This window comes from Lissotriton vulgaris, chromosome 7, assembly GCF_964263255.1.
Source record: "Lissotriton vulgaris chromosome 7, aLisVul1.2, whole genome shotgun sequence".
Lineage (NCBI taxonomy): Eukaryota > Metazoa > Chordata > Amphibia > Caudata > Salamandridae > Lissotriton > Lissotriton vulgaris.
In genome coordinates, this window is record NC_141695.1 from 792336355 (window position 1) to 792361756 (window position 25402).

At 49.7% G+C, this 25402-nt stretch overlaps 1 protein-coding gene across 1 annotated transcript in view; it reads right to left on the reverse strand.

Moving 5' to 3' along the window:
- Window positions 1-25402, reverse strand: part of RNF213 (ring finger protein 213) — a 2876335-nt gene that overhangs the window by 2613358 nt on the left and 237575 nt on the right. The window contains exons 4-5 of the mRNA XM_086931045.1: window positions 23654-23724; window positions 22985-23143 (exon numbers count right to left, since the gene is read on the reverse strand). Of these exons, the coding sequence (XP_086787171.1) occupies window positions 22985-23143; window positions 23654-23724 (230 nt within the window). The remainder of the gene's footprint in view (window positions 1-22984; window positions 23144-23653; window positions 23725-25402) is intronic.

Below are 25402 nucleotides of genomic sequence, written 5' to 3' on the forward strand. Positions count from 1 at the left end.
GTCGCACCCAGAAACTGCCGTACATGTGCCGGCTGAAGGTGTGACTTTGGGTAATTCAACGAGAAACCCAGGTCGTGGAGGAGGTGAATGGTAGTCGACATGTCCGCGGCGCACTGCTGTTCCGACCTGGCTTGAACGAGCCAGTCGTCGAGGTAGGGGTAGACATGGATGTTCTGCCTCCTGAGGTGCGCTGCTACTGTCGCCAGGCACTTGGTAAACACCCTTGGGGCTGTTGTGACTCCGAAGGGTAGTACCTTGAACTGGTAATGCGTGCCTTGGATAGTGAACCTGAGGTACTTTCTGTGGGACGGGTGTAGTGGAATGTGGAAATAAGCATCCTTGAGGTCTAAGGTTGCTAAGAAGTCTCCTTTTTTTAACATAGGAAGAATCTGTTGCAGTGTAAGCATATGGAAATGCTCTGACAGTATATACAGATTGAGGGGACGGAGATCCAGAATTGGTCTGAGAGATCCGTCCTTCTTTGGAATGAGGAAGTACAGGGAATATACCCCTGTGCCTTCCTCCCCCACTGGCACGAGCTCGATTGCTCCTTTTTGCAGCATCACCACCACTTCCTGCTGCAATAAGTGCAAGTGCTCTGCGGACATAGGTCTTTGCCTTGGTGGAATGTTGGGTGGAGTGGATTTTAACTCTAGACAATAACCGTACTGGATAAGTTGTCGCACCCACCTGTCTGTGGTGATGTTGATCCAGACGGGCAGAAACTGCTGTAGTCTCCCCCCGACAAGTGTTAAGTGGTCGGGGGGCAGTGACAGAGAGTCACTGGTTGCTTGGGGCAGAGCAGCGTGAATTGTTGGTCCCTCTGCCGCGTCCTTTGTTGCTGTTTCCCCTGTAGCCCCTCTTGTTCTGTTTGGGGTACGAGGATTGTGCTCCACCTCTAGGGAACTGTGACTGCTGACCCATCTGTCCTCTGGTGACTCCACGGGCACCTGAGCGACGAAAACTATTGCCACGAAACTGCTGTGATTGTAGGGCCCCCATAGATTTAGCAGTTTCGGTGGCTTTTTTAATTTTTTCCAGGGTGGTGTCAACATCTGGACCAAACAGTCTATCTGGATTGACTGGTTGATTAAGTATGGTCGTTTGAATGTCAGGTTTAAACCCCGATATGCGGAGCCAGGCCTGTCGTCTCAGCATGACACTGGTGTTAATGGCTCTAGCGGCTGTGTCCGCGGCATCAAGTGCACACTTTATGGCCGCGTTGGAGATCAGTTGTCCTTCCTGTATAATCATTTTGGTGCCCTCTTGAAACTGTGGAGGCAGGTGTTGCACAATTTGCTCTAGTGTGTCGTAATGTGACCTATCATAACGAGCCAGTAGTGCCTGTGTATTTGCAATACGCCAGAAATTGGCCGCTTGCGCAGCCACTCTTTTGCCTCCTGCCTCTAGCACTTTGGACTCCTTATCCGGGGGAGGAGCTTCACCCGTTGGTTGGGAGTTGGCCCTTTTACGGGCATTTGCGACCACAAGGGAGTCAAGCGGCAACTGTCCCCGAATGTATGCAGGGTCTGCAGGCGCTGGTCTGTACTTTTTTTCAATACGTGGGTTGACCACCCTCGCCCTGGTAGGCTCTTTAAAGATGTCCGCAGCATGCTTGAGGACCCCCTTGAGCATAGGCAGTGTCTTTACAGTTCTTTCCGAGACTGAAAAAGTGTCGAATAGAAAGTCTTCTTCAACTGGGTCAGCATGCATGTCCACATCATGATTAGCAGCTGCCCTCTCAATGAGTGCATGGAAACCTGCAGAATCCTCTGTTGGGGAAGCACGTGTACTGAGAGCCTGTGGGTCTTGTCCCACATTTTGGGTGCCTTGGTCCCCAATGCCATCATATGAATCCTGCTGTGCATCTGGTTCATTGACCGGGAAAGTGTATTGGTCATCTTCATCATAGCCCTCACTTTCAGAGTGGTCTGGAGACGGTGTTGGGCTCCTTCTTGGAGGGGGCTGGATAGGTTCCATGAGGCCTGAGGCGTCCTGTGGAAACTTTTTCTTCTTCAGTGGGATGACATAGGATTCCACCGGCTGTGAAGTGATCTTCCTTTTGTAAAGGGTTAATTTGCCCGTGTCTGCATCTATGAAGCACTCCGAATCCTCTTCTGAGTCGATTCCTTGCGCTGAAAATGCCCCAGCCGTAGAAGATTCCGACTTCTTTGGCGTCGATTTTGATGAAAAGGCCTTCGGCGCCACTTTTGGCGGCAGAAGGAAGAGGAGTTTACTTGCGGGCTTGACCGGGACGTCTGTCGCCTTCTGCGGCGATGGCGCCGGCGCCGACGAAGCAGAGGCCTTCTCCCTAATTCTTTGTAGTGAAGAAGCAATGAGAGATGCGTCGGTGACAGTGGCCTTTGGCACCGACGAGGTGGCCTTGCCTTCGGATCCGACGTTCTGTTGGTCTTTTGGAGGGTTGGACGATGATGCCACGTCCGCCGACCCCGAGTCCTTGGACCGATGCGCAGATGTCCCTGCCGGAGCCGGAGCTGTGTCGCTGGCTTTAGCGGGCTTCGCCGGTGCCGGCGCGCTTGTCTTGTGCGTGCCGCCCTTCTTAGAGGATCTCTCCTCCGGCGCCGATTTCGACCCTGTGGAATCGCCAGATTTCTTCGACTTCTGCGGACCGGAGGTCGACGGAGTCGATGAGGCCGCAGGCTTATTCGTTTTTGTTGTTACGATCGCCATCTTAGGGACGCCTGAGTCCATAAGTTTCGGTTTCGGTTTCGGGTCGGCCATTTTAGGTGTAGTCGATACCGTTGCTTTCAGTTTCGGTTTCGATACCCTCTGCGCAGCAAGTATGTCCGTGGCCGGGCCCGCAGGCGGGGCCGTGGCTTGCGCTACGGGGTCTTGGGTAAGGCCGACAGGCGATCCCGTGACCCGCTCCTTATGTCCGTAAACTTCGGGGCATAGCTCGTCCTCTGAGCTATCTTCCACGGCCCCATAAACCTGTTCGTCGTCCCCTACCTCGTCGACGTATTCAAGGCCTTGACCCACGACTCCGTCGTCGTCTTCCGGATCTGCCTCGACCTCCGTCTCGGGCGGGGAGATTTGAAGATGATGGCTCCGGTCCTCCTCTTCTTGGTCGTCGAAGATGTTTTCCGGATCCGGGGCCGCTTGTTTGGCCACAAGGCGCACCGCGCGCCGAATCGTGAGAGTCTTCTTTGACCTAAAACTCGCACAGGCCCTGCAGCTTCCTTCGTCATGATCTGGCGAAAGGCATTTGTTACAGACCGGGTGCACGTCTATATGTGGGTATTTGGACCCACAGAGTGGACAGAGCTTAAACGGGCTCCGCTCCATGTTGGAAAATCGGTGTCGAGTCGCGATGAGAAGGCCTCGATGTCCGAAGAGTTGAAAAACTCCGCTGATTCCGGCTCCGAGAGACGGAAGAACTCGAGACCGCACGCAAACAATACCGACGTAAAGAACACACAGCCTTTTGGCCGTTTAAAGTTATGTTTTTTCGGTTCCGACAGAGAGACGTCGAGACCGCATCCGAACCCAATGGCGGAAAAAAACAATCTGGGGATGGAGCCGATGCCCATGCGCACTGTAGTCCAGGGGAGGAGCCACCTATCTCAGGATACTTCGAAGACTCTTCCAGGACAACAATGTGCGATCATCCGGACCCAACACTAGGCGGCGATCTAATGCTAAGATATGAATTTAGCAGCCCACATGCCTCGAACATGACAAACCGCTTCCATTTTGCCGCATAGCATGCTCTAGTGGTGGGCTTTCTTGCCTCCCGAATGATGTCCATACAGTCGGCAGGTAAGTGCAGGTAGCCAAACTCTAGGACTTCAGGAGCCAGATCGCCAGGTTGAGCTGTTGCGGATCTGGGTGCTGAATGTCGCCATGGCTCTGCGTCAGAAGGCTGGGTGTGAGGTGCAGCCTCTGATGCGGCACCACGGACAGTTCTAGAAACGTGGTGTACCATGGTTGACGAGCCCACGTTGGAGCAACCAGGATGATTGTCATCGAGTGCTGCCTGAGCTTGCGTGCCACCAGCGGTATCAGAGGTGCTGGGGGAAAAGCGTACGCAAGTTTGCCTGACCAGTTCATCCATATCGCATTGCCCTGCGACTGCGGGTGTGGGAACCTGGCGGCGAAGCTTTGGCATTTTGCGTTCTCACTTGTGGCGAACAGGTCTATCTATGGATGACCTCACCTTTAGAAGTACGGTTGGAGTACTGATGGATGTATCTCCCACTCGTGCATTTGGTGGCTGTACCTGCTGAGTAGGTCCGCCATCTGATTGTCCTTGCCCGGGAGGTGTTCCGCCATGAGGAAGATGTTCCTCTGAATGGCCCACTTCCACATGCTCTGAGCCAGATGAGACAGCTGCGGAGAGTGTGTTCCTCCCTGCTTTTGAATGTAGTACATGGCTGTCATGTTGTCCGTCCGGATCAACACGACCTTGTTGCACAGATGTACTTTGAAGGCTTTGAGTGTCATGAAGATTGCCATCAGTTCGAGAACATTGATGTGCATCTTCCGTTGCTGTTGCGTCCATAGGCCCTGCATCGTGTAATGGAGTACATGAGCTCCCCATCCCTGGAGAGAGGCGTCCGTCGTCAGGATGATCTGTGGCACAGGCTCTTGGAACGGTCGGCCCTTGCAAAGGTTTCGTGGATTCCACCAATGCAGAGAGTTGTATGCCCGACCGCTCACCAACACTAGGTTAACTGCCCGTGAGCCTGAGTCCACTGACGTGCTAAGCACTCCTGAAGCGGGCGCATATGTAGTCTCGCGTGCGGGACTATGGAAATGCAGGAGGCCATCATGCCTATCAACGGCATGAACACTCTTGCTGGAAGCGAGTGTTGAGGTCTGAATTTTTGGATCAGCGATTGAATGCTGCTGACTCACTGAATTTGGCTGTGCTGTAGCCGCCAGAGTGTCTATGGTCGCCCCCAGATACTGCCGTATGTGGGCGGGCTGGAGGTGGGATTTAGGGTAATTCAGTGAGAACCCCAGATCGTGCAGGAGGTGAATGGTGTGGGACACATGGTCGGCACACTGCTGGGCTGACTTCGCTTGGATGAGCCAGTCGTCCAGATAGGGGTAGACGTGGACGTTCTGCCGTCTTAGATGTGCCGCCACCGTCGCCAGGCACTTGGTGAACACCCTGGGTGCCGTGGTGACCCCAAAAGGCAAAACCCTGAACTGGTAGTGCTGGTTTTGGATGGTGAACCGGAGGTATTTTCTGTGTGAAGGATGTAGTGGAATGTGAAAGTACGCATCCTTTAAATCTAAAGTTGCGAGAAAGTCCCCCTGTTGAAGCAGAGGGAGCACCTGCTGCAGTGTTAGCATGTGGAAGTGCTCCAACAGGATGTAGAAGTTGAGGGGCCTGAGATCCAGGATGGGCCTGAGGGACCCGTCCTTCTTTGGAATCAGGAAGTACAGGGAGTAAACTCCTGTGCCTCTTTCCTGCATGAGCACGAGCTCTATTGCCCCTTTTTGCAGCATGACGTTGACCTCCTGCTGCAATAAGTGCAAGTGCTCGTCCGACATAGGACGGTGCCTTGGGGGTATGTTGGGTGGAGTGGATGTTAACTCCAGACAATAACCAACTTGTATAAGCTTTCTGACCCACCTGTCCGTGGTGATGGACTTCCACACGGGCAGGAACTGCTGGAGTCTCCCCCCGACCGGTGTTGTGTGGTCTGGGGGCAGTGACACTGAGTCACTGTTTGTTGGCGGTAGAGGACCTGGAGCTGTTGTTGCCACGTCCTCTACCCTTGGCGCTGTTGCCGCGGTATCCACCACGACTCTTGTTGGCATAAGTAGTCTGGGTGTTGCCTTTGTAGAACTGCGCGGACTGCGAAAGCTGACCCCTGGAGGCGCCTCTGGTATTGGAGCGACGAAAGGACCCACCCCGAAACTGCTGGGACTGCAAGGCACCCATGGATTTTGCGGTGTCAGTGTCCTTTTTCATTTTTTCTAGGGTGGTGTCAACATCCGGGCCAAACAGGTGATCAGGGTTGACTGTTTGGTTCAAGATGGTGGTCTGTATGTCTGGCTTGAAACCAGAAATTCTTAGCCAGGCATGTCTCCGGAGCATAACACTGGTGTTAATGGCGCACGCAGCGGTGTCAGCCGCGTCTAGAGCGCACTTTATGGAAGCGTTGGAGATTAGCTTCCCCTCTTGGATTAGCATCTCAGCCCCTTCCTTATATTGATCAGGCAGATGTTGCAAAAGGGTCTCTAGGGTATCGTAGTGCGCCCTGTCATAACGCGCTAGGAGCGCTTGTGTGTTTGAGATGTGCCATATGTTAGCTGCCTGCGCTGCAACCCTCTTCCCCGAAGCCTCAAAGACCTTGGATTCTTTGTCTGGGGGAGGAGCATCACCCGTAGTCTGAGAGTTGGCCCTCTTGCGGGCATTTGAGACGACCAGGGAGTCCAGAGGCAACTGTCCTTTAATGCAAGTTGGATCAGTGGGCGCCGCTTTGTACTTTTTGTCAATCCTCAGGTTGATGACTCTTGCCCTGGTGGGTTCTTTGAAGACCTCCGCAGCGTGCTTCAAAACGCCTTTCAGCATTGGCAGAGTTTTTACAGTCTTTTCAGACACAGAAAAGGTGTCAAAGAGGAAATCTACGTCCACAGGGTCAGCATGCAGCTGGACATTGTGATTGGATGCTGCCCGCTCAATGAGGGCATTGAAAGCAGCAGAGTCCTCAGTAGGTGAAGTCTTAGCAGAGAAGAGCTGAGGGTCTTGTCCTGAATGTGGATCCCCAGGCTCACCACTAGCAGACCAGGGCTCTGTCACATCCTCTGGGTCTGTGTAGACCAGATAGCTATATTCGTCCTCGTCATCGCCCTTGTCCACGTCGGAGTGAGCGGGCGAGACCTCGTGAAGTTGTGGTGAAATGGGTTCCACTAAAGCTGGGGCACCAGCAGAGTCCATTTTCCTCTTTAGGGGAATTTTGTAAGACTCCAATAGGGGTTCTGGGGTGATTTTCCTCTTAAGAAGGGAAAGCCTGCCCGTTTCGGCGTCGTTGAAATGTTCCTGACGCTCCTCATCTGAAAGTTGTCGAGGCCGCGGGCCAAGGACCACCAACGATGCCTTCGGCGTCGAAGATACCTTCTCGGGCACGCCGGCCCCCGGTTTAGCAGCGAAAGCCTTCGGCGCCGTCTTAGGCGGCAAGGTAAAAAGGACTGGCGTGGACGCCTTCGCCGGTTTCTCAATAGGCTTTGCAGGCGGGGGGTTCTTCGGCTCGGCTGCTGCGGCGCCTTCCCTTATGCGCTGCAGGGACCCCGTCACCTTCTTCGTGAACGCGGCCGATGGACGTGCCGGTTCGACGGAATCCTTCGAGGACGGTTTTGGAGTGGAGTCCTTCAAGGCCACTTTCGGAGTCGACACACTTGGCGCAGGCCCCTTGGCCTTGTCGTGTGGAGGCGGGGCAGAGAGGACCTTCGGGTCATCGGGCCGCTTCTTCGGGTCCGCAAGAGACTTCCTGGAGTCGTCGACAGTCTTCTTGTGGTCGACCCGACCCTTGCCGGCGTCGATAGTTTTCGGCGTCGACACTTTAGCCTTTGACATGGTAGCCTTCGGCTCGGCCATTTTGACTTGGCCCTTCGACTCGACGGCCATCTTAGGTTTCTTCGGCGCCGAGGCCTCCGAAGTCTTCGAACCGACCAATGCGATGCGCACTTTCGGTTTCGATGTCTGCCCTTGCGCAGCATCAGGCGTCGAGACCGTAGGTTTCACTTTCGTTTTTTTCACCGGGAGTGACTCGGTACCAATGTTCGTGGCCGGGCCTACAGGCGAGGCCGAGGAACTCACATCAAGGTCTTGGGTAAGGCCCGAAGGCGATCCCTCGACCTGGGCCTTATCGATTGGCACGGCCCCAGAGTCAGTCTGAGGAAGCTCCTCGTCCGAGCTATCCTCCATGGCCCCTAGGGCCCTGTCGTCGTCTCCTACCTCCTCGACGACTTCTTCGTTCTCGAAAGCCTCGGCCTCAGCGTCGTAGTCTTCCTCGACATTCGACGCGGGGTTAGATTCTGAGACGTCCAGGATATCTTCATCCTCGACCTCCCCAGCATCGAAAATGTCCGTAGGCGCCACGGCAGATTGCTGGGCATCCAGGCGCGCAGCTCGACGGAGCTTGAGTGTCTTCTTGGACCGGAATCTCGAACAGGCCATACACTTGGCCTCGTCGTGGTCCGGCGACAGGCACTTGTTGCACACCGGGTGGACGTCGATGTGTGGGTACTTCGAGTAACACACCGGACATCTCTTGAATGGACTACGGTCCATGATGGATGGTCGATGAGTCTGGAGCGTCGACAAGGCTTTCCACGCCGAAAGCACGCGGAAGTACAGATCTCGGCTCGGAGCCGAGGAAAGTTGTTAAGCCGAACGCAAGACAATACCGACGCAAGACTAAAGACCTTTTGGCCTCGAGGAAAGTTTACTGTTTCTTTATCGATTCCGACAAGAGGGAACCAAAGACATCCGAACCCAATGGCGGAAAAAAACAATCAGGGGATGAGTCGATGCCCATGCGCACTGTAGTCCAGGGGAGGAGCCACCTATCTCGTGATACTTCGAAGACTCTTCCAGGACAACAATGTGCAATCATCCGGACCCAACACTAGGCGGCGATCTATGCACAGATATGAATTCAGCAGCCCACATGCCTCGAACCTGTATGACCTGGGGACACGGGAGTCTTATCGCTACGTTCAGATACGTCACGCACTACTCACTGCCATTACCCCTGGAACGGGGGTGCCAGAATCCTCCCCGCTCGAGGATCGCCTCCTCACAGACTTTATTATTGAACGAGCGACATCGTTTACGTACCGCAAGTTGCTCAACAACTTGCCGGACCCAATGAATCAATGGAAAGATAAATGGGAGGGTGACATAAATGCTATGGACGAACACGAATGGAATGAAGCGCTGGCCTCACCAAAAGAAGTTGGCATCTCTGCGAGACTAAGGCTCGTACAACTTAAAGTTCTGCATAGAGTATACTACACTAGGACGACGCTGCATCGCATACACAGAGCACAGCACCCCTATTGCCTTCGTGGTTGTGGGGAGGAGGGTACGTTCTTCCACACAATATGGGATTGCCCACGTATCCAGGAATACTGGAGGCAAATAATGCGCACTATTTCACAGACCTTGGAGACCTCCCTGGTCCCCGAGCCACGAAAATGCCTACTGAATGTGTGGGGACCCAACGATCTGTCCAGACACGGCCAACTCTGGGTTACCTTAGGCATGATAATAGCCAAACGAGACATTGCGCAGCGTTGGGGGGTGGCGGAATTACCAACGAAAACACAATGGTGCATGAACATGGACAGGGTGATGGTAACAGAAAGGGCGGTATACTCTAGCCGGGCCTGCCCAGGGAAATGGAATAAAATCTGGACACCATGGAATATATACAGAGGGGAGATCTGTGAGCCCCTGTCGGAGGACGACCCAACAACATCAGATGAGGAGGGGGAGGAAGACTAAGGTACTCTAAAGATGTAATAAGGGGGAGGGAGACCACGGGACGCGGGGATGAACCTAGGACCTAGATGACGAGGAATTAAGGGATTACAAGGGCGGGTCCCCTTAGGAGTCATATACACGAGAGCACACTCATTCCCATTATTACATGTTGTGCCCGACTCTGTGGGAATAAGTCTAGGTGTACGCAGTGGGAATGTTTACAGACTCAGCTAATGCGGAACTAATTAATCATTGATGACCGTAATGTGATTTCTTAATGTTTTTTTTTGTTGTTTTTGTAAAAAATAGAAAACCAAACCTATATTGATCAGCAGATTATTATTGCAAATTATGTGCCTTTTAATCTATTGCGCAATCACGACTTCCAGAATATGTCAACCAGTTTGAGGCTTCAACCTGTTGATACGCAACTGCCGAAACGAGATTGCGGCCGGCCCCATGGGTTGTAGGCCAAAAGCTGTGTGAAACGGTCAAGTACAATAAAAAAACGCAACTCATGAAGTTCTTTCGAAAAATACGCCTGAGATATTTTTTCAAAAACAAGCCACCATACACAAGGACCTCCAACACTGGACTTAGAACACCATCAACATTTGTTCCACCCACCTACAGCATTACTAATCAAATCCTAGCCTATGAACATGTTGTTCTGGGACAAGTTAACAAGACCCTACAAACACTAAGACGCTCCAGACTCAATATCTCGAATCCAGAAAGAAAGGCACTCATCTCCTTACGCTCCAATAAACAAATTGTGATCAAACCCGCGGATAAGGGTGGTGCCATTGTGGTACAAGACACTGACAAGTACAAAGCAGAGATCCTTAAACAACTCGAGGACGGTACGAGCTATATGAAAATGCGCCAGAACCCCACAAAGGAATTAGCTGAGGAAATTCTGACTGTCACCCAAAGAGGAAGAGATCTAGGCTACGTGAGTGATTTAGAATTCGGATACTTGAACCAATCGGATCCGCGCCTACCAACCATATACACTCTGCCGAAGATCCATAAGAACATGCAAGAACCCCCAGGATGACCTATAGTATCCGGCTGTGGATCTATTTTAGAACCACTCTGCATTATATATTAATGTCTTCCTTAAACCCATTGCCGAAGAAACAACAACTTATCTGCGAGATACCACTCGACCATCAATCTTTTGGAAAATCAGCATTTCAACCCTCAGACTCAGCTACTTGTCACCTGTGATATAGTCTCACTTTATACAAGTATCCCACAAAATCATGCTTTGACGGTGATACAACAGGTACTTGACAAAGGACCAGCACCAATGGCGGTACCCACGGAATTCATTCTCTCCCTACTCACCATTGCAATGACCAAAAACTTTTTCATCTTTCAGGGTAACTTCTACCTCCTGACAAAGGGGGTCGCAATGGGGGCAGCCTTTGCGCCAGACCTGGCGATAATCTGTATGGATGACCTCGAGCAGCAATATGTTCTCAACACCTGCAACCCACACCATGATCAAATACTGGTGTGGCGCCGGTACATCAATATTGTACTAATTTATTTATTTATTATTTATTATTACATTTATTAAGCGCGCAGCTACCCGGAGGTTTCCCGGCGCTAGGGCAAACTGAACGGTGAAGAGAAGGAGGGGACACTAGTTGTTGAAGAGCCAGGTTTTTATTCCCCTACGGAATTTCAGAAAGCACGATTCTGTGCGCAAAGATTGAGGAAGAGAATTCCATAAGGATGGGGCCAACAGGGCGAACGAACGGCCTCCCATTTTGGCTCTGTTAGTGCGCGGAATTATAAATTTGTTCTGCGACGAGGACCTGAGTGTCCGGGGGGGGATATATTGCTGGACCAGAGCAGAGAGGTAGCGAGGGGCTCTACCAGTCATGATTTTATGCATGTAGCAGAGTGCTTTGAAGTGCACTCTGCTTTCAATGCGCAACCAGTGCAGGTTCCGCCTGTGGAGAGTGACCGAGGATCTGGCAGGAAGATGACAAACCAGGCGGACTGCCATGTTCTGTACCACCTGGTACTTCCTGATTACCTCTTTGGCAGCACCTAAGAGAAGAATGTTCCCATAGTCCAGGCGTGAAATGACAAGAGCCTGGACGACGGTCCTCAAGGTGTCTGTAGGCAACATCCAGGTGATCTTTCTCAGCCACCTGATGATGGTAGTACAGGTGGCTGCAACTTTCACAGCGTGTTGTTTGAAAGTAAGTTGGTTGTCGAAGACCACACCGAGATTGCGCGCAGACACTGATGGAGTGGGTAGAGGACCCATCTCCGGAGGCCAATGGTGTGGGCCCCAGAGAGAGGTGTCTGGGCCAAACAGGAGCAGCTCTGTTTTATCCCCGTTCAGCTTTAGTTTGTGCTTCAGCATCCAGTCAGATATATGCTTCAGCCCAATTTGAAGAGAGGAAGAGGGGAGGTTTTTATTAGTAGAAAGAGAGTAGATGACTTGCGTGTCATCAGCGTAGGAGTAAATTGTGAGGCCAGCCTGTTCAGCCAGGAACGCAAGAGGCCTCACATACAAGTTAAAAAAAAGGGGACTGAGGATAGACCCCTGGGGAACACCGTGGGAGGAAGGGAGAGTAGATGAGACAGATGTGGAGGAAAAAACTTTAAACGTGCGATCAGACAAAAAGTTAGCAATCCAGGCCAGGGCGGTGCCACCGACACCAACTGCCTCCAGGGTGGACAATAGGATGGAATGGGAGACGGTGTCAAAAGCGGCACTCAAATCAAGCAAGATGAGTGCCACCGTCTCACCATTATCCACTTGGCGTCTGATGGTTTCTGACACGCCCAGAAGAGTAGTTTCTGTGGAAAAGCCAGCCCTGAACCCGGATTGAGAACCATGAAGAAAATTGGTGGATTCAACAAAAGAGCTGAGTAAAGAATTAACATGTTTCTCCAAAATCTTGTAGAAGCAAGAAAGCAGCGAGATAGGGCGAAAGTTGGAAGGATTGTTGGGGTCTGTGTTTGCTTTTTTTAGTAATGGTACCACCATTGCGTGCTTCCATTCATTGGGGACCGTTGCTTCTACCAGGGATGCGTTCAGGAGATCCAAGATAATGTGGAGTGGGGCTGGGTCAAGGGAGCACATAACTTGAGGGGGGAGAGGGTCGAGGGGGGAACCAGATTTGATGCCCTGGAGGTACTTTTTTAGAAGCGCGGGAGAGATGGGATCCCAAGAGCACAGTTGGGGGGAGGAGGGCAAGGAACAGGGAGAAGCGCCCAGGGAAGGGTAAATGGGATCTTGAGCAACGCGAGTAGAGGCGGTGGGAGTGGAGTTAAAAATGGCATAGATTTTATCGATCTTTTCACGAAAGAAGTTGGCTAGAACATTACACTGGGTAGTGTCTAGACAAGGATCTTTAGGAGCAGAGGAAGCACCTGAAAGCTCTTTAACTATTTTAAACAGGGCCTTGGGCCTGTTTTGAGCCGTAAGTATGGTGTTGTTGGCAAAGTTAGCTCTGGCGATGTCACATGCCGCATGGTAGGTTTTCAGAGCGGACCTGTATTTAACTTTATGCTCAGGGTTATACTTTGAGCGCCAAAGACGTTCCAATTTTTTGCATTTAGATTTTTCAAGGCGTAAAGAGTCATTAAACCAGGGGGCCGGAGGGTGATGTACTTGAGATTTGTTTTTTTGGGTAGGGAGGTAGGAGTCCAGAGCTGAAGTTAGCCAAGATCTAACGGCGGGTAACTCTTTGATGGTTATGTTGGAGACTGACGATGTAGAGTTGACAAGGAGAGAGTTTAATTTATCTAGATCTAGGCGTTTCCAATTCCTGCTAGCTTTATGGGGAGGGTCAGGTCTGAGGGTCTCAGCTGTACAAGTTTTAATAGAGAATTTAACAACAAAATGATCTGACCAGAGAACAGGGGCCGAAGAATGATAGGAGATGCTCGTCAGGTTGGAAATGATGGGGTCTAGAAGGTTGCCGGCCTTATGGGTAGGGTCGGAATTAAGGAGATGCAGGTCAAGAGCCTCAAGATCCTGTATAAGGCGTTTAGCAATGGCACAGGAAACAGAATTAAAATGAATATTTAAATCCCCAACAATAGTGAAATTGGTAGATTGTGCAAGAAAAGGAGCAATGAGTTCAGGAAGTGAGGCAGCCCAGCAGCTATCTGGACAGGCACCAAAATTGATCTAGACATGTTCCATCAGTGGTTGAACTTACGGAGCCCTGACATACAATTCACCCTACAGTCAGATAACAACAAAATTGACTTCTTGGACATTACCATCTTCCATGAGGACAACAGACTCTTGACCACACTATACCGGAAACCAACGGAACACAATTCCCTTCTACAATACGGCAGTCATCATCCCCGTGCCCTGAGGGACAACCTACCTGTAGGTCAATTTCTTAGGATACGGCACAACTGTTCAAAAAAAGATGATTACTTTCAGAAATCCACTGACCTCAGTACACGACTTCTGGAAAGAGGCTACCCTCGCAGACTCATTAAAAAAGCTCAAAAGCGGGAATGGTACAGTCCACGCGAGAATTTACTAACAGTCCAATCCAGGGATGAATACAAACAGGAGCGTTTGATATGTGTAACCACCTTCTGCACACAGAGCAATACGATCCGCAAAATTGTGAACAAGCATTGGCCTCTAATATCTGATGAGATAGATCAAAGTGATCCTCCTATGCATGCATTCAAAAGGGCTAAAAGTGTACGCGACCATGTAGTGTGTTCCTTCTTGGACACCCCTGAACAGCCCACTTTGAGAACAATGTGGAATCTACCCCCAATGGTAGGGCATTTCAAGTGTGGACAATGTAAGGCCTGCGAAACAACTACCCAAACTCAATACTTCACACATCAACAACACACTATTAAACTCGAATCCTTTACAAACTGCAACACCAGCTGTGTCATCTATTGCATCACGTGTCCTTGCGGGTTAGCCTACATAGGCCAAACCCAACAAAAAATGAATGCACGCATTTTACAACACCACAGTAGGATAAGATGTGAGGTTCAGGGGGCACCCCTAGTTGACCACTGTAAAACAAAGAATCACACACCAAATGAGCTCAAGTGGGTTGTACTCGAAAAGGTTACCTTAGGCCCCAGAGGAGGCAATATATCAGGAATTCTTAATCTCAGGGAAAGTAAAAGGATGACATTGCTAGATACTATCCTTAGCGGGCTCAATGAACAGGATGCAAGTTATGCACAATTAGCTTGTCTACGTTGAACTTGGACACTGTTGTTTTTCTTGTATCTATTATAATGTTTTGCTCTACTGTTTACCTTCTCACCCCCGGGCCAAGAACCAACACAGAAGAAGTGCTCAGCTAATTGTTATGATTATGTTAAAATAGATGTAACGCGTAGCGTTCATTATAACAACATCTCTTAAAATTGGGGGCTTACCAAATTGAACTGTAACATTGTTCTTTATGCCTTTACTACAATGTTTTTTATGCCTACACTCAATGTACGGGTCATATGTTTAACACCTCACCATCAGCAACTGAATCTACCTAGAAGAATTGCTTGTTAATTTTTATGTGCATTTTCAAATTGTTAAAATAACCAATGTTTGCTGTATCAACTTTCACCATAATTGTGGGTCCATCGTATTGTTGATATTGAATTATCCTTTCTTTTTCATGATACACCTTAATTCAACCCTTCTAATGCGCCGCGTTAACCTAGTCAGTCTTTCTTCCCTGGCCGCGCAGCACCAGCATCCAGCTGCTGATCGAGCGCGCGTGTCAAACATAAACGCGACCTCGCTTGGGCCACGGATGTTTCCCCGACCTAGCTGCTGGATGATCCTACTCCTTTGCGGTAAGCGCGTGTGAACTCCGTTATAGTCACTAAACTCGCCCCCTTAAGCTAATAAGGCCGTGAACATCTCTACTCTGTATTTTTGATTTTTAGATTGACACGCGAATCGGCAACCCTACGGGGATCACTGAGATTGACCCTTCATACACTGCCACGGACGGACAGTGAATAGGTATTTAAACCTAAATAGCCGGTTTTTCGCAATGTATGCTTGTCAGAACTCTATAACCATGCCATGCCCATTTCAGTCGGTCATTTATTTGTCACAACATGGTTCACCAGGCATCCAACGAGGTAGTTCCCAGGTGTTCTCCCCCAATCGTTAAGACACTGCACTAATGTGATCTTTTTGAACTTGGTGTCTCTCAAAACCCCTTTAAAATTAACGTGTTCCTGGTGGTTGTTTTAAGTCTTTTCGCTGCAACAGGTTTACACCTAAGGGTACTGGCTGTGACCAAATCGCGGTGTTTGGAGTTTGAACCGGCTGGTTCTTTACCAAGTCACCATGCACAATCGTTTTTTAACCCGGCTGGGTATTATTAGTTCTGCCTAACTGCATAGAAATAGTTGACATATTGTGACATGCAGTGTCTCAACATGTAAATATCATTGTTTTGTTTTTAATGTTATGCCTCAGTATGCATGTGTCTATTAGAATTTGGTTTCCCTTTATTTGAATTTGAAATATACATGGTTTAATTGTGTAACCAACCCTTAATCGGTTTTTTGATGACTAGTATGTTACTCTTACCATTCACAGGTATTTTCCCACGCTCACCCACAAGAGGAGCCTGCCGGCCCTTTCAAAACTCCCCCTTTTGGTAAATAATTTACATTAGATGTATTGTAATTTGACCCATTCACAGTCCTTTTATCTAACTTCCCCGTTTTTAACTTCAGGTGCCCCCCCTTCACTTCACGTCCTGATGTAGACCCCACTGTAAGGTGCAAACAACCTACACACCACAGGGGTCGAAACGTCGACTGTTATACCTACGCCTTACCCAGCTTACAACGTTGTATAACTACTGTGTAACAAAACAACTGGGATAGGATGGAATGTGTTTGTACCTATGTATTGTGTGACTAATTACAGCACCTATGTGATTTAAACTTACGGATTGCTGTTATATTACATGCAACTTTTACAACTGTCCTCTCACTACCTTACCCTCACAAACCTTTCCCCCCCCTTTTCTTTCTTATGGGTACTAATATAATTGTGGATTGTGCATTGCACATGAAATGTCAGACTAAGAAGATGTGAATAAACAGCATTCCTCTTTAAACTCAGGGTACGAGTAATAAGTATCTAAAGTTTATAAACTCTTCTGTGCATATAAGTTCTAATTAGTCTGGGACCCCATTCTCTGGTGTTCATTTGGGGCATAGACAGAGCAAATCGTAAAGGTTGCCCCTCCTAAAGAGAATCTATAGGTTAACAGCCTCCCTTTCAACTCTACCCCTTTCTGTAGGATTCTCCCCCTGAAGTGCTGGGCCACCAGTATTGCCACCCCAGCCGTTTTATTGGGAGAAGAGGAATAAAATTGGTGTGGGAAGCAGCGAGACCGCATCCTGGAGCAGTCTTTCTGCTGGAGGTGGGTTTCCTGCAGCAGGCAAATGTCCGCTTTGGAAGCCTCCAGCAAGGAGAGCACTGCCTTCCGGTTCACCGGGTTGTTAAGCCCTCTCACATTTAATGAGAGGATCCGTAACTCAGTCGGGGGCATGGGGCATCATACAGGATGTTGTGACCCCCCGTTGGTCGTGTCAAGTGCCAGCCACGGTCCTCTCCCACGAAGCCTTCCACCCCGGCATATAGAAAGGAACAGCACCCAGTGCAGCACCAAGGAAATCCCCGGACCTGGAACCCACCCTCCCCAGTATCCCCACCCCCCCACCCTAACAGAACCCCCAAAGAGGAAAACACAAGTAAACCAACAAATGAGAACATGTCCCCCCTCACTCTCCCCCCTCCCCAACAGAGCCCCAAAAAAGAAGAAAACCATAAGAAATCCAACAGTTCGAAACATACTTATTGTCCATCATCCGAAGAAGATTGGTGAAGAAGAAAGGAAGATGCTCACTGGCCACAGGATCTTATTCTGGAACTTATTCTGGAACCCACGGTTGGTTCCCTCCGGCACCGGCCAGTAGCCCACAGGATGTGTGCATAAGACAGTGTCCTTACATGTCCGTTGGGGCATCTGTCACCCGGGCCACAGACGCCACGGCTGCCCCCCTTTCGCGCAAGGCGACCGAGAGATCCGGTCTCGTCGCTGCCGCCGGTTTGCCGACCTTCTGCCATTCTTGGGAACGGCACCGCTGCCGGGAGGGGGAGAAATCAGTGTCAGTCAGGTTGTTAGCTTGTTCCAAACCCAAGAGTTTGCGGGCCGCTTCTAGCGACCGAATCTGGATAAGTTTGGACTTCCATTTAAAAGATAAGTCTGAACGTGTGCCCCCATGAGAAGGGAACCCCTTGTTCCCGCAGAAAGGTAGTTACTGGCCGGAAGTCTCTACGCTTTGCAAGGGTGGAGGCCGCAAGATCTTGATACAGCACAGGCCGATGATCACGAAATTCTAGAGGAGAGTGGTCACGTGCCATCCTCAAAATTCTTTCTTTGAGCTGAAAGTCATGGACACATACCAGAATGTCCTGAGGCGGAGCCTTGGGACCCCGCGGTAGGCCAACTCGGTGCACTCTGTCCATCTTGACCTCTTGTTCATCCTCATCATTCAGGATGTGCCGGAAGAGTGCCTCTACGTAGTCTCGCAGGTCCGTTCTCTCGCCTTTCCACGGCACTGCCTGTATCCGTATGTTATTTCGATGGGACCTGTTCTCCAAATCCTCCGTGTGTGCTTGGAGATCCAGGTTTTGCTCCGTGAGGCGTAAGACATCTTGCTGTAACCGGTGCACATCCTCCGCGGTACCCAGGTAATGGTCCTCTAGCATCGCGACCCGTTCTCTCACCGCATCCACATCTCGTCGAACCTCCCTTAGGTCTGACGCAAGCTGGGAGCGCAGCTCCATAATGTCCTCTTTAATCGCTGCAAACAGCTCCATCATAAAAGCTTTGGTGGCTGGCGCCTGCAGGTCGTCGCGGCGTGGGGATTTATCACTGACCGGTGAAGCTGACTGCTGTGTGCCTTTCTGGGCGCCTTCCTTCGGCAGCTTGTCCTTTTTGGGCCTGGTCGCCTCCCGCCAGCAGCTAGCGTAAGGTGTCCTAAGGTCCGTCCCCGTATCCTCGCAAACTGCCTCGCCACTACACTTCCAGTGCCAAAAACAGCCAGCACGGGGTGCATGCGGTGATCGGGGGCCACAAGCCAACGCTAAAGGTCGTCGCAGCTCACCGCCGTGTCATCAGAGTACTGTGGGCCCACAACTCTCAGCCCTGCAAAAGGCCAATGGGGGAGGAAGAGGCGTCCCCGGGATTCAGGCTGCCACACAACCAGCGTAGTGTCAGGCAGCAGCACTAGGCCTTGCACACACAGCTTCAGCTCCGGCAAGTGTCATGCTCCATAGGCCTCCAGGCCCAGACACCGTCCAACCGCCAAAGACCCCGTAGGCCTCACCTAACTTTGGTGCCGTCCGGCGATGCTCCTCCGTAGGCGCTGCATGATCCCTGCGGACTTATGTAAACTCTCTGGGCATCTTGGGTGTCACTGGCGCCCCAGTCTGAGTTCTCTGGGCCTAGGCCACGTGAGGCCCAGTGCCGTCCGCCGAGTTGCGGCCCGAGAGAAGAAAAAAAAAAGAGGGGGGGAGAGGGTAGGAGGGGGGCAGGGGGGGTTATCCCGCTGCCTGCTGCCCTCTCCGCCGATCAGAGGCCTCGTCGCAGCAGGATCGTAGGTAAGGGCCGTAGGTCGCCTCTGGGCGTCCCGTCGCACGTCCGCGACGCCGGGCCGCCCTCGCTGTCTCCCGCAATCACCTGCAGGTGGTGGAAGCGCCAAGTCCGCTCTCCCCGTCCCTGGGGTATCGGACGACCCGCCGGGAGCACAACAGGCTCCGCTCTGCTGTCACGCGACCCCAGGGTCTCACAGGTCGCACAGGCCGCACCTCCATGCAGCTCCGGGAAAGCTTTCGATTCCGGGTAAAAAGCGCCGCTGGACCTTCGAGGTGCTCCGGGGCTCCCGACACCCCTTCCGGACCGCAGATGGGCACCCTGCGGGGTGATATACAAAGCTTTGATGGAAACTGCGCCGGAGGGACCGAATAATGCGTCCTACTCCGCCGCCATCTTGGCCACGCCCCCCCCCCCCACCTATGAATTTTTTGCCAATCCAACCCGCACGCAAGCGCGAATACGTGTCCTGTGTCAAATGGACCTCTTGCAAAAAACATACATCAGCCGCATGGCAGTTAAGCAGGGCTGCCACAAGTCACTCTTTTTGCAATCATTCAGGCCCCGCACATTCCAAGTGATTGCTTTCAGAACGCAGTTAGTGTTTGAGTTGTCAGCCATTTCCACAGCTCCTAAATTAGTGAATGGTGGGGGAGGAGAGAAAAGGATCCGCTGGGGGGGGAGGGGTCCGGGGGGGGGGCTGGGCAAGAGCCAAAGGAGGCTCTCAGTGATAATCAGGTGGCCACTCGGCACAGTGCCAAACCGCCGTAGTGACTAGTCAGTGCAGGTGCCCAGGAGGCATGAAACCAATGTCCAACCAGTAAGCTCAAAGGTCCTTAAATAAGTTGTGGAGTAAAGAGAGGCTGCCATGTAGTAATCAGTCATTCTCATTTAGCGGGTCTTCCCCAACTGGTCTCCGTCTTTGGTGGCAGTCGGCCCAGGGCGCTTGAGACTGCGGGCAAACTAGGCAGCCAACTTGGGGTCTGTGAAGTTGGAGGTTTTTCAGGAGTGGAAGATACAGAATTTTGCCGGGTAGAGACCTCCTGCAGCGGTAGCATCCGCTTGACGGGCACGAAATCTCAACGGGCAGCCTGTACAGATAGTGTAAAGTCCGGGAAGAATGAAATGACATTACCATGAAATCTAGTGTCCTGCAGATCACGGGCCTTGCACAATACCATGTCCGGGTCCCTATAATTCAGCAGCCTCTCGATGATGGGGCGGGCAGGAGCGCCCAGGGAAGGCCGCAGGCCCAGGGATCTGTGTGCACGCTCCACCACACACACAGACGATAGGGTGTCCCCCAAAGAGGGACCCGAGCAGGTCTTCCTCTTAGTCTTCATTCTTATTGCAGATGATCTCAAGAACCTTTTCCATGCGGAGCAGGTTTTCAGGTGTCGCCACACCGTCGTCTTCCAGTGCCGAGGCTCGCTGCTCAACCTCTGTAATGAGCTCATCGTGGTTTGCCACTTTGCCTTTCCGCCGGTCTAGGCGGTCAGTCATAGAGTCAATCTTTAAATCTATTGCAGCCAGAGATTGCTTCAGTTCGATGAACATGGCACGAATACTTGGCTAAGTGTCCGGCACAGCGCCATGTTCTACTCTTCAGGCCCTGCTGCCGGTGGGATATTCCCTTTGGGGTTTTGGGTGAATCGAAAACATTTTTGGTTGCTTGGCATCGGTTTTGCTCATGATGCCCAGACTGAACAGCGCAGGCCCCCCCAAAACGACAGTGTCCAGGGCTTTTTGTACAGAATCGTCCTTTGGGCACACCCCGGTCTCACGTCACCTCAACCGGGTCTGCTAAAACAGTGAAGTAGCAGCCACACTCTGCATGGGCAACAGGCTGACTTTAGTAGGAGCCCCGGGGCCTTGCCGCAGTGCACGTCGGGGAGGGAGGTGAGGGCCGACCTCGTCCAATCAGCAAATCAGAAAGCAGTTCCCTGGTCAGGCCCTGCCAAGACCACTCAAGCCCAGGGCCAAGCAAATGCCCTGCCTGCAGAGCCTCACTACGTGGTGGCCATCTTGCAGCCAGCTAGCTGGCACCCCACCCCCCATCTTCAATATCGATTTGATCACGGTTCTGTCCTCCTCTTACTGAATTGAGAAAACAAATGTATCTTGATTAAATCGAGCCTATGCATCATTTAATAAGCTTGCAAAAATAAAGGCGTTCAGTCTCATTCGCTTGATACTGTTGATGGCGATTATGTTGATTAAAAAATATGAACAATTTAACAGAAGAATTTAAAACTTAAGTGATTGTATGCTACTGAGGTATTGTGAGCTTTCACCTCACGAAGATTGGAGGGACTCAGGACATATATCTGTTACATATGCTCCTTGTCATAACTTCTGGCAGTTTGTTTTATTCCAAGCTTAAAGCATCATTAGGCTTTTGCAAAATTGGATGTTAACACACATTTTAAATGAATGGCTGTCTCGTTTTTCAGAGTGGGACATTGCACATTTAGCCTGATTTTTCAAGTAAGTGAAGCCTCGTTCTGAAATTGAGATAGTCAAGCGTGAACTGCACATTTAGTGAAGTGAGTCCTTCTTACATTGTGCCCACAAGAAGAGCAGAGCACTAGCTCTTTAGTGTCTATCTTCAGTTCCAATATGATCATGTATTCTGTCCTCCGCTTGCTACATTGAGAAAAAACTGTAAAAAAAATAAAAGTAGCCTGAAAATGTATATTTGCTATTATGTGATCCAACCGATCAGATAGTGAAGGTCCATTAACATTGTGAATCGCACTTTAAAATACTTTTGATGCTTGATAGCCTATTTTAGCTTAAAACATGAATTAGACTTATGTAAGCTTTCCGAAGTGTCTGTTTTCTTTCACGTACCTTATTTGAGATCTTCTGTATTTCACCAACTTTACTCACTTCCTACTCCCATCCCTTTTGCCCATCTATCACTTCTTGTTTAGTAAAAGTGCCAAAAAAACAACATTAGTGAGGGATCCTGAGAAAATTTTGAGCAATGAAAATAAATAATAATTAGTACCGTCATTCAGTTATTCACATAGATACGATTACTGATTTGGGAACAATGATAAAGCGTCGGCATTGGCACTTTTACTAATACCCTTTCCATGTGCTCCTGATGGAGCACTGGAAGACGGTCATAAAGTCACATCAACCCACTGAGTTTACCGTCTTCTATTTCTTATGTTTGCGAAAGAAACAAGAGTATCTTTGAAAATATGACTTGTAAGCTGTCTGGTGGTGGTGAAGGAATGGGTGGAGTGACGGGCTGAGGTCTGATCTTTTATTGTCTACAACACAAATTGTGTGAAAATCACTTTCAATTTGGTAGCTTTTTTAGGCTTGTGGTACTTGGGGGGAGGGGGGGTGAACATCGTTCTGTGTCTTGTAGCCAATTATGCCTTCTATACTGAACACTCATTAGTGCAAGGATGCACATCTGAAGAAGGGACGTGACATGCCTGGCAAGCTAATGAGTCACGATGATTTTTCTATCTGTAGGGGTAACTTATATTGATTTCAGGAGTATGTCCCAACTCCTCCTGGAATAAAAGCTTTACAAATTGGGTTGTTGGTTAGTACAAGACAAGGCATAACTACCTCTAAAAAAATATTTTGTGAACTGAGACTGTGGCATACAATCTTTTTTAAACCACAAAACACCAGTTAAAACTTCTTTCATGGTAATGGCCAACAAGAAATAAGTTATCAGCATATTTCCAGGTGGGAGCGTTCCCTGAAAGGCAAAGTTCAAATACTTTCAATGATTATTCAGCAGCGTGCAAAACATTGAAAATTAGTGTTGACGTAGATTCTTAAAAAATTTAAATAACACTGAAAGGAAAACACTCACTTTGAGCAGTGCATCTCGCAGACATCATCTTTCCAGTCGCGATAACCATGGATCCCTCCTGCTCTGATCACCACTTTATGTTTTTCAGGATCAACTTTAAAATCGTTAGATATGATTGCATGGAAGTATACGTTGACAGGATGTTCAAAATTCAATGATCTATTGTAAATGCAAGACAACAATCAGATGTATCTTCCGAAAAATAGTAGATATAAAAAAAGTGTTCACACCAATTTCTGTGACAGAAGAATTAGTGATGTAGTGCCTTATGGGCTTGTGTGCAATGCTCTTACAAGTCCTGGAAGAAGGCTGCCAAGGCAGACTCGCCATCCTCAGCAAAAGCTCACTGCTGACTTTGGGTGCAGAGTCACACGAAGCAACATGCCCATGGTTTAAGAGAGAACACAGCCATTTCAACACTTAACAAAAGCACACAGAGTGAACTGGACAACACAACCACTGCTGCCTTTGTGTGCAACTAAATATAGTACGGCACTCAGTACAACCACTCAGAACATTGACTGCAGAGAAGGCCAAATCTTGAAAGTGACTGCACTACGAGAAGGGACATGAAGTGTGTAATTGAGAAAGTAAATATTCCTACATGACAAAGCACATAGTACAAATATTTAACACAGACCTGCGCTATCAAGGCTGCAGTGACTGTACCTTTCGTAAGATCCAGCTTGATTTTTGTTCTTTTCTCCTTTTTCTTTCCGAGTTTCAGGGTTGTCAGACTTCTGTAGTGGGATACAAGTAAAAATATCCTAAACTGACAGGTTACAGAACAGAGAATGTTATCTTCACCAGAAGGATTACAAGCCAAAGCTCCCAGGGTTGCACCTAAACAACTGCTCTTCATAGCTAGGCTCACACTAAAGACAAAGCTGAATTCAATATCTTTTCCACCCATAGTGTGTCCCCCGCGTAAGCTATGGATCAAGTATTTGATTATGCTCTTCCTGCACCCAGGACTACATTGCTGTACAACTGTGGAATCCTTCATATCTTCTTTGGGGGGGCATAACCATAAAGCTCTTGTTTCCCCCAGTATTGTCTTATCTGGTAAAGATTCTATCTAGCCACAGCTTCCTTCCCTTAGAATTATCCCCAAGCTTCAGACAGGCTCCAGAAACTTTTCATGAGCGGTACCTCTATGCACCAGTAGGTGGTATCAATTGCAGAGCCAAAAAGAACACTGACAACTTGTGTGGAAAACCACAGCCTCAAAAGGGTAAAGACCAGTCCCTAGAGATTCATTCACAGAGCTGGGAGGATGGGTGGGTCGGTAAGGAATCTGCAGCTAGATAAAGTCTCTACCAAATAAGGTGCTCCCGCAGGTAAGCAACTTGTATGTCTGATAGAGACTTCTAGCCTCAGATTTCTTTTCTTCAAAACAAATAAACAAGCAATACCTCCACGAAGGTGGGTCTGCAAAACAATTTCTTGACAAAAAGATCTGCAGGACCGAACGGGCAAAGTGTCTATCCTGAAGGACCCCAACTGTCCAGGCAATAATGCTTTGTGAATGTCTGCAAGAAAGCCCATGTTGCTGCCAGGTAGAAGTCCAGGACCAGGGCTCTGCATTCTAATGCAGTGGTCGCAGCCTTGGCTTTAGTGCATAAAACACGTAAACTCTCAGGGGACTGCTTGTTGGCAAATGCGTAAAATATTTTCATGCAGAGCATGATCCATCAAGAGATGATCCACTTCTCCACAGCCTTTCCCTTCTTCGCTCCGACATACCTCACAAAGAGTTGGAAGCCCACCCGGAACTATTTTGTGCCGTCAAGGTAGAACAACACCACTCTTTTTGGTTAAGACCGTGAAGAAGCTCCTCCTTAGAGGGATGCGGTGGAACAAAAAAAAATAGGCAGCATGATGGACTGGCCTGCATGTAAGGGAGGGCCGACTTTCAGCAGAAAGGAAGCTCTAGTTCATAGATCCAGCTTGTCTGGGTATGGAGTTTTGTAATGCAAAGTCTGAAGCTCATTGCCCCTCCAGGCAGATGGTATTGTCACCAGGAAGGCAGTCTTGATGATAAGGATCACGAGAGAACAGTTGTGTATGGTCTCAAAGGGAGCACACTTCAGGAACGTCAGGACAAGATTAAGATCCCACTGAGGCATGATAAGATGGATGGTGGAATGCAAATGCTACTTACCAGTATGCATCTGTTCTTGGCATGTAGGGCTGCTGACATTCATATCTGTGCATAGATCGCCGCCTAGTGTTGGGTCCGGATGATTGCACATTGTTGTCCTGGAAGAGTCTTCGAAGTATCACGAGATAGGTGGCTCCTCCCCTGGACTACAGTGCGCATGGGCATCGACTCCATCCCCAGATTGTTTTTAGCCATTGTGGCCGAGATGGAGTGAATTTTGTGAATGATGACCATGCCATGAAATGATATGTAAA